Genomic DNA, 14,224 nt, shown 5'->3' with positions numbered 1-14,224 from the left:
GGATGAAATGTGAAGCTTTTGGGGTAGCTTTGGTCTGTGTCTTTGCTATAGCTTAGCACACGCTTGGGCTTGGTGATGGTACCGAAGCACGTTTTATTTTGCTGGTGGCGGGAGGGGAATTGTTGTTCGCTGCCACTTACGCGCGGGAGGGGGGAGCTGGGGGGGACTTTGGGGTTCTCACGTTTAACTGTCGTTCATTCTTTGGGGCATTCTCTGTTTTTGTGGATGTTTGCGAAGAAAAAGCATTTTATGATGTATACTGTATACATTTCTCTGATATTAAACTTAACCTTTGAATCTTTGAAATGCTAGTTGTTTTTGGAGGTGGGTGTTTGCACCTTTTAGAGATGCTTTTACATAATAGTAGAAAATTACATTCATGTGGTGCCTTTGTCCTACTTGCTATCAAAGAAGGATAGTTGTGTATCAGCTGAATCTCTTCTATTAACCAATGAGCATGTTAAATTAAGAGGGATGTAGATACAATATATAGATATATGAACATGACATTAACCCACACATCACAAATAGAAACAGCTGTAGTCCTCGTGGCCTTTTGGGCCTGCTCCACATTTCATTAAGTTGTATAACTGACTCTCCTTTATTAACAAGTGAGCAGTTAGATTGAAAAGAATATATGATTCTGTAGCTATAATGAACGTGAAATTGACCTTCACATCAGAGATGTGATGTGATGCCCCTTGCCTAAAAAGAATGTACTGACGTTGGAGAGGGTTCAAAGCAGGTTCAAGAAAGTCATTCTGCAATTGAAAGGCATATCATATGAGGAGAGTTTGATGGCTCTGGGCCTCTATTCAATTGAATTCAGAAGAATGAGGGTGGATCTCATTGAATTCTATTGAATATTGAAAGGTCTCAAAGAGTGGATGTGGGAGGATGTTTCCTATAGTGGGGAAGTCTAAGGCCAGAGGACATGGCATCAGATTAGAGGGGCATCCTTTTAGAACAAAAATGAGGTAGAATTTCTTTAGCCAGGAAGTGGTGAATCTGTGGAATATTGTTGCTATAGATGGCTGTGGAGGCCAAGTCATCGGGTATATTTAAGGCAGAGGTCGATAGATTCTTGATTAGTCAGGGCATGAAGGGGTATGGGGAAGAAAGTAGGAGATTGGGACTGAGAGGGAAATGGATCAGTCGTGATGAAATGGCGGAGCAGACTCAATGGGCCAAATGGCCTAATTCTGCTTCTATATCTTATGGTCTTATAGTCTAAATAGAAATAGTAGTAGCCCTTTTGGCTTTTTGAGCCTGCTCCACACTTCATTAAGACTGACTGATCTTTTACCTTGATACCATTTTCTTCCCAAATCAAGGTACTGCTTTATTTTTCTGATAGCCAGAAACCTGTGAATGCGTTCAAATGCTGGAGCTGCATTGTGGGTTGTGTAGAACCACAACCCTGTGAGTGGTGAAGTTCCTTTTCATTTTATCTTAAATGGCTGACCCATTGTGTGCAATCAGGGCCATAATTGCTGGTGGGACCTGAGTTATATCCTGACCTCTGGTGCTGTTTGTATGGAAGCTGTGCGTTCTCCCTACACGTCATGGTTTGCCTCAGGGTCCCAAATATTTGCTGTAACCTGTCCTGAGTGTAGGTGGCTGGAGAATCAGGCAGGGTTTGACTAGGGTTTGTAAAAGAATTGTTAACAGGGAGTGAGAGAAATGGAACAGTCTGAAAACTGGCATACATACAATGGGCTGAATGGCCTCACTGTGCCACTAAAATATTACATAAACGTGAACATTTGAGACTGTGAGCCCAGGTTCTAGACTCCCAAATGAGGGAAACCATTCTCCCTGTGGAGAACTTTGTATGTTTTGATGAGGTTTCCTTTCAAAGAATCAGAATCCCACCATCCATGCCAATTCTGGTTTCCAGCACTTGGACCATTCCCTTCTATACCTTGCCAATTCAAGTGCTCACCCAGATAATATTTTAAATGTTATGAGAAATTCTGCCTCCACCACCTATTCAAGCAGGGTATTCTGCAAAATATTATCCCTCTGATCCCTTTTAAAGCTCTTATCCCATAACCGAAAGCTACCATAAGATTTGGCCCATTTGCTCACAATATTCCAAATGAGGCCTCACCAGTGCCTTATAAAGCCTCAACATTACATCCTTGCTTTTATATTCTCTCCTAGGTGATTCTAAATAACCTAGAGAATTCAAAGTTATTAGAGTAACATAAAGTCACCGAGGCTGTTCTAAGGACAGGTTTAGAATTCTCAGTCTCTTCTCATGTCATCCAGGAAATAGTCTGGAGCACCATATCCACACTCCTTTGGAAATGGAATTGGTTTATTATTGTCACATGTACTGAGGTAAAGTGAAAAGCTTGTCTTGCATTCTGTTCGTCAGATCAATTCATTACATGTTGCAGTGAGGCAGTACAAGGGAAAACAATGACAGAATGCAGAATAAAGTGTTGCAGTTATAACAAAAGTGCGGTGCAGGCAGACAATAAGGTGCAAGATCACTAGGCAAAGAGGTTAATATTATGCACAATACTTCATGTGTGGTTTAACAAAGCCCTATGTAATAGTAATAATACATTTCTCTTCTTGTGTTTAATCCTCTTGCAATAAAGGCTAACATACCATTTATCTTCGTAATGACCTGTTTTTAACTAGTGTGTACAAGGATACAATGTCCTTTTGAACATCAACATTTCCCAATCTCTCACTATTTGAAACATACTCAGGATTTCAGCTATTTCCAATGAAGTGGATTAACTCCTGTCTTTCCACATTATACTCCATCTGCCATTAGTTTGTCCGTGTTCCCTTGCAGCCTCAGCACAACTCCTGATTCCCTGTGTTCGAAATTCTGGTCTCCATCTTCAATCTCAGTTCAGTGCTTGTGCTGTTTAGTCTGAACTGGAATTCTCTGAGCTTCATGCTTTAGGTAGTTGCACCAATTTCATGGTGATACCACGTGTGGTATTTCAAAAGAGAGCTTAAATTGAGGTTACTTACCTTCTTGTGTAGATCTCAGAGTTCTTAATAAAGGCAAGAGAGTTCTTATGGTTTCACCCACAACTGCCGAAAGGATTATGTGTGATGCAGAGATTTTACCTGAGAAGTCAACAGTTCCTTTCCCCTCAGATGCTGTCTGACCCATTGAGTTTTTCCAGCAGATTGTGTCTTGCTCTAGGTTCCAGCATCTGCAACCTCTTGTGTCTCACTGAAAATATTATTGCGATAATTTATTTCATTAATGATCAGGGGCTGTGTTGTATACAAATTGGCCAGTGAATTAAATTACATCAGTGAAAACACGACATAAATACCTTGAAGTACTCAGGAAAATCTTAAGGTCATGAAACATGTTCCTACGCAGCTCCTATGCTCAACATTTCACTCAGAATGACGAAATGTCTTCAGAACTTACTGCTGTCCCTGCAGATATAACAGTTTCAATCCAAGCGGACTATCATGTTAGATTTGTATTCTTGTCTCCTTTGAAGAACTAAAAATAACTTATTAGTTTTAAAATTGTTTCTCCTTTTTTATCTGAAAGGAGGAACTCGGAGGAAGCAAAAAGAAATGCCTTAGAAGCCATCCAAACCCTGCAGCTGTGGAAAGATTCCTACTTTGATACCCGTGCTAAAATTGAAGCTTCTGGAAGAGATCAACGCTGGGAATTTGACAGAAAGAAACTGTTTAAGAAAACTGATTACATGATTGTCATCTGTCAGAGTATTCATGACATCTTACAGGTAAACCTGAGCTAATTTTAAAAAGAAGAAACATTTCCAATATTTTCTGCAATGGAAGTTTTTTAAAAAAAATATATATTTTAAGTAGTTTTCAATTTTAATGGTGTTGAGTGATATTTTTTGAAAAGGACTTGACAATCTTCTGTGATGTTTTTCTGAGGGAGTCTGGGAGCTAAAGTGCACGGGATGATGGCACCAGAATAAATTCAATGATGCCTTTTGACAGGAGGTTTAGGACCACTTACCTCTGGCTTTGCCTGCTGTTAAAGCCTGTGAGGGACGAATTAGGGAACAAGGCCACTTCATCAATAACATCCTTATTCCCCCATTTCCTCACAACCAAGGAGGCCGTTTCAGCCCATTGATTTATGCTGGCTGATCAGAGCATCACATTCACCCAGAGGCTTTCCATAAACTTTTCTCTCAACATCCCCATCATCTCCCCCTACAATTTCAAGTTCAAGTTTATTGTCATTCAACCATGCACATGTATACTGCCAAATGAGGTGATATTCCTCCAGACCAAGGTGCGCAATATACATAACACATAAAGTAATATTACCACAAAAAAATTAACATATAATAAGGTACATATACGATACAAAGTAAACAGTATAATGTTACTGGTGCTTCATACATGATGAGACCTGGCTGGTGGCAGGGAGTTAAGTAGTCTCACAACCTGGGCGAAGAAGCTGTTTCCCATCCTAACAGTCCTTGTTATAATGCTAGGGCACCTCTTGCCTGATGATTGGGGGGTCAAAGAGGTTGTTGTACTGATGGGAGGGATCACTGACATTGCTAAGGGCTCTGTGTATGCAGCACTCCTGATGGTTGATAAATATCTACACATCATGGAAATTTACAGTGGCCACTCAGCCAATAAACCTGCACGTCTTAGGGATGTGGGAGCAAATTGGAGTACTGAGAGAACCCTACACAGTTACAGGGACAACGTGCACACGGACAACATCTGAAGCTGGGATTGAACCCTGGTGGCTTTAGTTTTGAGGCAACATCCTGATCTCTGTCCCCCATTTGAAGGCCTGTGTGATCAGTCCAGGTAAATGGATCTGAGTGACAGGAGAAGATCCAGCCCATTATGGTCACGTTTCATGTGGTATCTTGGGTTCGCACCTCTGAGGCCCCAAGCTTATCTTCCTGTCTTAACTGGTGCCGTGTAAATGCAAGTTGGCTAACAACCTTCTTGGCTCACTTTTCAGTGATGCTTAAGCTGTGATTTCAATACTTGGATAAAAAATAATTGGTAAGCTTGGAGAAGCCAGTGCATGGTGTGCTGCTCTCTAGCTGACCTGCACTTTTACCATTTATCTGGTTTTCTGCAAACATTCAGGTGAATTTGTGCAAAGCCCAGAAGAAGTGAGAGACCAACAATGTAGAATAACTGAGCAGGTTTACAGGGAAAGGAAAGGAATAGACGTGGGTCAAATGGGAGTCTAGAAAATGATGAGAAACTAAAGCATCACAGTTTAAAGAATAAAATTAAGCTAATCACTAACTTCCCAGAAAAGAAAAATAGCTAAAGCTTATACAGATTTGTTGTATATGTACTTCACCCAGTGGCCTGATTGTGTAACTACCACATGAATTTAACCATCGAGGATTACATTAGAATGAACTGATATAAACAGCAGATCAAAAAATCTAACAAGAAGACAAATAATATACTTGCGCAACAACAATCTCATGTTATTCACGTTTTGTATCTTTATTTTTTTTAAATGCTGCATGTTTAAATACTTTGATAGTTGGTATAAAATTGGGACTTATCAAGTGAGTGTTCTGATTCGAGACAGGGTTCGAGAGTCATACGGCACAGAAGCAGGTCCTTCATCAAATATTTCCTCTAATCTCCTACGTCTTCTTTTTAACCTATGTCTTCCGGTCACAGACTTCCAGACTATGGGGAATGTTCAAATATTTTAATAATGGGTTTAAAATTCAGACTCATCAAATGAATGTTTTGATTAGAGACAGGGTCCTAGAATTATACAGCACAGCATATCCTTCATTTTTATCTTAATCATGTCACTCCTCAGCTTTGTTCATTCCTGGGAAAACTAATCCAGCAGACAAATCAGAATCAGGTTTAATATCACTGGCATATGTAGTGAAATTTGCTGTTATGCAGCAGCTGTACATTGAAGTAAATAATAAAACTGTAAATTACAGTAATAAATAAATAAATATTGGTCGGCTGGTGGCACAGTGAGATCAGTGCCGGGCTGGAGAATGGAGGTTCCCGAGTTCGATCCAGTGACAGACTGCCCCCGTGCGCGCTCTCCATCCATGCTGGGTTGATGTTAAGCTCACAACTCAGCCTGGTAAAATAATACTGCAAACTGTCTGTGTGAGGAGTGGTGCCCCACACAGCCTTTCGAACTGCACCTTGTAAGGCATGAAAATGCCCAACGCTGGCCTCTCAGGTCTGAGTCGACGTCGTCATCATCATCATATATATATATATATACACACACACACACACACACGCGCGTGCGTGTGCGCGCAAAAGTTTGGGCACCCCCGATCGATCCACCCCTGCGCTTAACAGTTGGAGAGTTGTTCTTTTCATGAAATTCTGCACCCTTTTTTCTCCAAACATACCTTTGCTCATTGCGGCCAAAATTCAGCGTCAGAAGTTTGCAAAGGAACATCCCAACAAGCCTGATGCTTTTTGGAAACAAGTCCTATGGACTGATGAAGTTAAAATAGAAGTTTTTGGCCACAATGAGCAAAGGTATGTTTGGAGAAAAAAGGTGGATTGATCATGCTTGGGGCTTGTGTTGCAGCCAGTGGCATGGGGAACATTTACTGGTGGAGGGAAGAATGAATTCAATTAAATACCAGCAAATTCTGGAAGCAAACATCACACCGTCTGTAAAAAAGCCGAAGATGAAAAGAGGATGGCTTCTACAACAGGATAATGATCCTAAACACACCTCAAAATCCACAATGTACTACCTCAAGAGGCGCAAGCTGAAGGTTTTGCCATGGCCCTCACAGTCCTGCAACCTAAACATCATCGAAAATCTGTGGATAGACCTCAAAAGAGCAGTGCATGCAAGATGGCCCAAGAATCTCACAGAACTAGAAGCCTTTTGCAAGGAAGAATGGGCGAAAATCCCCCAAACAAGAATTGAAAGACTCTTAGCTGGCTACGAAAAGCATTTACAAGTTGTGATACTTGCCAAAGGGGGCGTCACTAGCTACTGACCATGCAGGGTGCCCAAACTTTTGCTTTGGGCCCTTTTCCTTTTCTGTTATTTTGAAACTGTAAAAGATGGAAGTAAAAAAGTAATTTGCTTAAAATATTAAAGAAATGTGTCATCTTTAACTTTATGCCTTTTGGAAATCAAGTCATCTTTTACTCGCTTAGCTATTCACAGTAACAGAAATGTTGACCAGGGGTGCCCAAACTTTTGCAAGCCACTCTATAGTAGTTAAATTAAATAAGTAAAGCAAAAAGAGAAAAAAAAGTAGTGAGGTAGTGTTCAAGTGTTCAATGTCATTCAGAAATCTGGTGGCAGAGGTGAAGAAGCTATTCCTGAATTGTTAGTGTGTGTCTTCAGGCAAATTAACTCTCTTCTGAAAACTGAAGTACCCTATTCCTGAAGAGTGCTGTCTTCACCCTCTCTGTTTATTGTGTGATGACCAGAACCGCCTTTCCAATGTATTATAAAATTGTACCAAAACCTGTCCCTGCTCTAGTATTTTCCGACCATTCTGGATTCCTCCTGCACAACTTTGTCTGTTGTTTTTTGCCTGCTTAATGATTGTAAACATTGGAACAACACAAACAGAAAAATCTTTTTTCTCTCTTAAAATCACCAGATTCGAGAAGAATTTTACAACATTTTTGGACCAGAACTGAAAGCTGTAACTGGTGACCCAAAGCGCATTGATGATGTGATAAAAAGGGTTAATGATCTTGTGGTACCCATCGTGGAATTATCCTTTGACATATTTAATGTCCGTCATGCTCAGATGTGGAAACTAATTATGGAAGATTTTTATACCCAGGTTCAGGTATGCTCATATTGGTAGTTGATTTAGTTTCCTAATATATTTGTAGTAAAATCTGCTTCTTATTCTAACAATTGAATGAGAAAGACAAAACATAGTTTGCAGAAAGTTATGTGTTTTCTATGCAGTGGCGTACTTTTGCAATGAGAATATTAAGAGTAAGGGTGATGAACTTCAAGCACCGATCAGGCCATTATAGAGATATAGCTGAGGGAGGGTTAGAACTGCCTGCTTTGTGTTCCAGGGTTTTGATGTTTTAGAAAAGATAGAGAGGTAAAAGAGGTTTGTGGGGGGAGGGGAGTTGCTCTGTTAGTCATAGACAATATCACAGTCGCACTTGTCAGAATCAGAATCAGAATCGGAATCAGAATCAGGTTTATTATCACCGGCATGTAACGTGAAATTTGTTAACTTAGCAGCAGCAGTTCCATGCAATACATAATCTAGCAGAGAGAAAAAATTTTTTAAAAAAACAAGTAAATCAATGATGTATATTGAATAGATTACAAAAAAGTGCAAAAACAGAAATACTGTATATTTTTTTAAAAGTGCGGTAGTGTCCAAAGATTTAATGTCCATTCAGGAATCGGATGGTAGAGGGGAAGAAGCTGAGTGTGTGCCTTCAGGCTTCTGTACCTCCTACCTGATGGTAACAGTGAGAAAAGGGCATGCCCTGGGTGCTGGAGGTCCTTAATAATGGACACTGCCTTTCTGAGACACCGCTCCCTAGAGATGTCCTGGGGCAAAATGAGTAGAGCTCAAAAATAAAAAAGTGCCATCACTGTCAGGATTACACTGCAGATCTCCCGGTAGCCACTGGGACATCAAGGAACAGATATCAATTCAATTTGAGTTTAATTCCCATGAATACAGCCAAATGAGACAACATTATTCTGGGGCCAAGGTGCAGAACACTGTACTAAAAGGCATACACAGCACAAAGCACATACGAGGTAGCAAGCACATGTAAAATATCAGTAAAATACAGCCACACAAAAAAAAAGTCCAGATCCTGAGTCCATGTATGCCGTAGAAATCTGCAGTTGACCTCTATACAGCTTGTATTCTGCTGAGCAAACACTGACTGCAGCCTGGACACTGCGACACACCACCCCCTTTCGGAATGTACCGACTCTGACACCCATGTCTGATGGCTCTGCGTAGGCAACACCACGGCTTGAGGCCCTGAGTCCACGAATACTGCAGAAATCTGCAGTCGACCACAATACAGCTTGTGAATCCACTGGCAAACAAGGGAAAAGTGTAAAAAAACAATGGGGTTGTTGTCATGGGGAACTTCAGCTTCCCCGATATAGACTAGGGCCTGCTTAGAGGTTTCAATGGGACAGAATTTGTTATGTTCATCCAATAGTTTCTTAAATCAGTCCTTAGATAGTCCAAATAAAGGAGAGACCATGTAGGACCTGGTGCTGGGAAATCAGCCTGGCCAGGTGACTGACCTTTCATCAGGCCAACATTTAGGAAGCGACTCCTTAAATTTGAAAATAGCTACTGACCTTGCAGGAGAGTATTAATTTGGGGCAGGGCAAATTAAGCAAGTATTAGGCATGAGCTAACTGGGAGCACCTGTTCTTGGACACATCCATATTTGATATATGGAGAGTGAAAGGCGCACTGTACTGGACAGTACAGGTCACTGTTAGTCACACTTCACATTGGATAGCCTGATCCTCAATTAGCCTATTCAATAATTCTTTCCCACATAATTACTTAAATATTGTTTCTTGCAGCTCATTGAAGGGGAAGCAAAGAACTTTATTGATGAGTCGTTCAAGAGTCTCCGCTCTGCAGAAGCAGCTTTTGACATGCTCGTGAGATTTAGACACATCCGCTCCCGTGAAGCTGTCAACAAGCAAATGATGAGGAAGTTCAATGACATTTTGACACAGTACTGTAAAGAGGTACTGAGGATTTGTTCTTTCCCTGATGTGGAATGAGTCTGATGTCACAGTAAATTTCCCCATTTATTTCCGTTCACCGTGTTCTTCTACACTTGCCCATTAAGACCCCTTCATTCTCCCACTACCCAGTTACATAGGGAACAAATTACAGTGACCTGTACGCCGACCAACCTACAGTCTCAGGGAGAGCCTGAAACTCTACACCAGGGGTTCCCAATCTGGGGTCCACAGACCCCTCGGTTAATGATGGGTGTCCATGACATAAGAAAGGTTGGGAACCTCTGCTCTACACAGAAGGTACTGGAGGTCGACATTGAACATGGTCACTGGAGCTGCCTCCTCTTTGAATAATATTAGTTCTATGCTTCCAACAAATTTGGCTAATCCACCCCTTAAACTCCATGTCCACATTCTTCCTCACCTTGACTATTCCTTCATTCTGCTGACCGCCCTCCCTCTCAGTCATGAAAACAAGCTCGTCCAGTGCTTGATCTGCACCACTCCACCCCCCACCACACTCATCCATTGTTTCATTAACCTCACACCACCCCACCTCCCACCCCCCACCCCCACCATTCATCATCCATTCACCTCACACCCCCACCCCCACTGTTCATCATCCATTCACCTCACACCACCCCACCTCCCACCCCCCACCCCCACTGTTCATCACCCATTCACCTCACACCACCCCACCTCCCACCCCCCACCCCCACCATTCATCATCCATTCACCTCACACCCCCACCCCCACCATTCATCATCCATTCACCTCACACCCCCACCCCCACCATTCATCATCCATTCACCTCACACCCCCACCCCCACTGTTCATCATCCATTCACCTCACACCACCCCACCTCCCACCCCCCACCCCCACTGTTCATCATCCATTCACCTCACACCACCCCACCTCCCACCCCCCACCCCCACTGTTCATCATCCATTCACCTCACACCCCCACCCCCACTGTTCATCATCCATTCACCTCACACCACCCCACCCCCCACCCCACCCCCCACTGTTCATCCATTCACCTCACACCACCCCTCCTCCCACTTTCCTCTTCCCCACTGTTTATTGTCCATTCATCTCCCCCCATCCACCAGTGCCCCACCGTTCATTGTCCATTCACCTCACACCACCCCCCACCCCCACTGTTCATCATCCATTCACCTCCCACCCCCACCCCCACCGTTCATCATCCATTCACCTCACACCACCCCACCTCCCACCCCCCACCCCCACTGTTCACATCCATTCACCTCACACCACCCCACCTCCCACCCCCACCCCCACTGTTCATCATCCATTCACCTCACACCACCCCACCTCCCACCCCCCACCCCCACTGTTCATCATCCATTCACCTCACACCACCCCACCTCCCACTTCCCTCATCCCCACTGTTTATTGTCCATTCATTTCCCCCATCCACCAGTGCCCCACCGTTCATTGTCCATTCAGTTCACACCATCCACCACCTCTCCTCTTGAGCTCACTGATTCACAGCCCTCCATGAAAGAAAATGTTAATTCATTTCAAATCCCTCCACAAGGCCTCTCTTCCTCTCTGTAGCATCCTTTAAACACTGCAACCCCTGTCAAGAGTTTAATAACTCCTCCACTGGTCGCTGTGTCTTCAGCTGGCAGGCTCTTTGCTCTGGAATTCAAATCTCTGCTGTTCTTTCAACCTTTCAAGATGGTCTTTAAACATTTCTTCTATCCTAATATCTCACAGTCATAGTCATGGAATAATATAGTACAGAAATGGGCCCTTTGCCCAACTGATCCATGCTGACCACAGCTGTAGCCCCAAAGCAACAAATGCCAGTGATATGAAACCTGATTCTAAGCATTCTCCCTGCTAGTTCAGCCTGTAAGCTTGCAAGCCCTTCCCCTCCATGTACCTGTCCAAATGCCTCTTAAATGTTCATTTCGACCCATCTCGACCACATCCTCGGCAAATTATTCCAGGTACTCGCCGCCTTCATATAAAGCAGTTACCTCTCAGGTCTCTTTTAAATCTCTCCCCTCTTGTATCTACGCCCTCTAGTTTTGGACTCCCCAACCCTGGGGAAAAGACCATGACCATCCACCTTATCCATACCCCCATGATTTTATAATCTTCAATGAGGTCACCTCTCATTCTCCTATACTCCTGGGAGTAAAGATCCATACTGGCCAATCTCTTGCTATAACTCAGTCCCCCCAGTCTAGGTAGCATCCTCTTAAATCTCTTCTGCACCCTATCCAGCCTGACAATGTCTTTCCTATTTCAGGGTGACCTGTTTTACTAGCAACCAGACCACGTAATTTAGTACGTCAGCAGATTTACTAATCATGCCATGTACATTCATACCTGGATCATTTACATAAATAGTGAATAATAGAGGTTCCAATAGTGACTCCTTGGTACCCCACTGGTCAAAGGAGAATCAACATTCAACTTTCACCCTCTATTTCCTATCATTGAGCAAATTCTGAATCCAGCTCATTAACTCCTCATATCCTAGGTTTGCTAGTGTTGTGCTGGGGTGGGGGGAGGTGTTTGTTCAAATTCAAGTTGCAAGGGCATGGGAACTAGACACCAGAACAGATAGCGAAGTGGTTGTGTAGAAAGATGCTGTCAAGCCTGCATACAAAGTCAGAAATCAAAAGGTAGAGCATGGTGGGACTAATGTTCTCAGCTGTGTATATTTCAATGCAAGGAGTTTTGTAGGAAAGGCAGATGAGCTTATGAATTATGACATTGTAGCCATTAGTGAGACTTCGTGACAGTGACTGGAGCGAGGCTCAGGAGGGCCACCAGAGGGTTGGCTGAAGAGGCCAAAAAGGGCAGCTTTTGGCTGTGGCCAAGTAGGAAGGACAGAAATTGGGGAACTGAATAACCCCATTGGAAGCTGCAGGGGGTGGCAGAGAGACGTCTCTGCCACTGCTCCTCCACCAGGAGATGTAGCAGGGCTAAGGGAGTGAAGCATCAGTGAATGGTGGTCTTTGGCCATTGACCCTGCAGCTGACCCAAGGGCACTGTTGGAGGTGCAGCATCTTCCTGTAGATCTCATTGGTCGCAGGAGGGGGAGGACTGGCAACTCAGTGTCCCAGTATTCTGTTGTTTTAAATGTGATAGAGCAGGAAAGGTGGCATTACCAGTCGGGGAAAATATCATGCAACACACATCAAAGTTGCTGGTGAACGCAGCAGGTCAGGCAGCATCTCTAGGAAGAGGTACAGTCGACGTTTCAGGCTGAGACCCTTCGTCAGGACTAACTGAAGAAAGAGCTAGTAAGAGATTTGTAAGATAATCTCTTACTAGCTCTTTCTTCAGTTAGTCCTGACGAAGGGTCTCGACCTGAAACGTCGACTGTACCTCTTCCTAGAGATGCTGCCTGGCCTGCTGCGTTCACCAGCAACTTTGATGTGTGTTGATTGAATTTCCAGCATCTGCAGAATTCCTCGTGTTTGCGAGGGAAAATATCATGGTAGTTCTCAGACAGGATGGACTGGAGAGCTTGTCTAGTGAGGCTTTATTGGTAGAACTGAGGAATAAGAAAGGTATGTCCAGATTAATGGGATTATATTATAGACCACCCAACAGTCCGTGGAATTTAGAAGAGCAAATTTGTGGAGAGATTGCAAACTGTTGCAAGAAACACAAGGTTGTGATAGTAAGTGATTTTAACTTTCCACATACTGGCTGGGAATCCCATATTGTAATAAGGTTGAATGGGAAAGAGTTTGTCAAATGTGTTCAGGAAAGTTTCCTTAATCAGTACATAAAAGTCCCAATGAGAGAGAGAGTGAGATACTAGATCTCCTATGAGATGGCAGGTGACAGAAGTTTGAGAGGGGAACACTCTGCATCGAGTGATCATAATGCCATTAGTTTCAAGGTAGTTATGGAAAAGGATAGGTTTGGTCCTTAGGTTGAGGTTCTAATCTGGAGCAAGGCTGATTTTGATGGTATCAGAAAGAATCTGGCAAGTGTGGATTCTTTTCTAGAAAAGGTGTAATTGGTAAGTAAGAGGCCTTCAAAAGTGAAATTTTGAGAGTACAGGGTTTGTATGTTCCTGTCAGAATAAAAAGCAAGGATAACAGGTTTAGGGAAGCTTGGTTTTCAAGAGATATTGTGGTCCTGGTTAAGATAAAGTTAAACAGTCAAAATGTAATTCAGCAACTGGTTGTATTGAATGTAATTTGTTGGTGTTGCAATAAAAAATTAGTGATAAAAAAAAGGATAAAGTAGGTAGTGCATAGTAGGCATAGGCAGGTAGGAACAAATGAGGTACTTACCGAGTATAAGAAATGCAAGAAAATACTTAAGAAGGAGATCAGGAGGACTAAAAGAAGGCATAAGGTTGCTGTAGCAGACAAGGTGAAGGAAAATCCTGAGGGATTCTACAAATATATTAAGAACAAAAGGGGCAAAATGAGTCCTCTGGAAAACCAGAATTGTAATCTATGAGTGGAGCTGAAAGAGATGGGGGAGATCGTAGATGGAATTTTTGCATCTGTA

The 14,224-nt window shown here is 42.8% G+C and overlaps 1 protein-coding gene across 1 annotated transcript in view; it reads left to right on the top strand.

Annotated features, from left to right (window-relative positions):
• Positions 1–14,224, top strand: part of dnah10 (dynein axonemal heavy chain 10) — a 281,471-nt gene that overhangs the window by 42,000 nt on the left and 225,247 nt on the right. The window contains exons 10-12 of the mRNA XM_063073994.1: positions 3,545–3,743; positions 7,596–7,790; positions 9,539–9,709. Coding sequence (XP_062930064.1) covers positions 3,545–3,743; positions 7,596–7,790; positions 9,539–9,709 — 565 coding nt within the window. The remainder of the gene's footprint in view (positions 1–3,544; positions 3,744–7,595; positions 7,791–9,538; positions 9,710–14,224) is intronic.

This window comes from Mobula hypostoma, chromosome 21 (assembly GCF_963921235.1).
Source record: "Mobula hypostoma chromosome 21, sMobHyp1.1, whole genome shotgun sequence".
Classification (NCBI taxonomy): Eukaryota; Metazoa; Chordata; class Chondrichthyes; order Myliobatiformes; family Myliobatidae; genus Mobula; species Mobula hypostoma.
The sequence above is the reverse complement of the archived record's forward strand: the minus strand, read 5'-3'. Positions and strand labels throughout refer to the sequence as shown.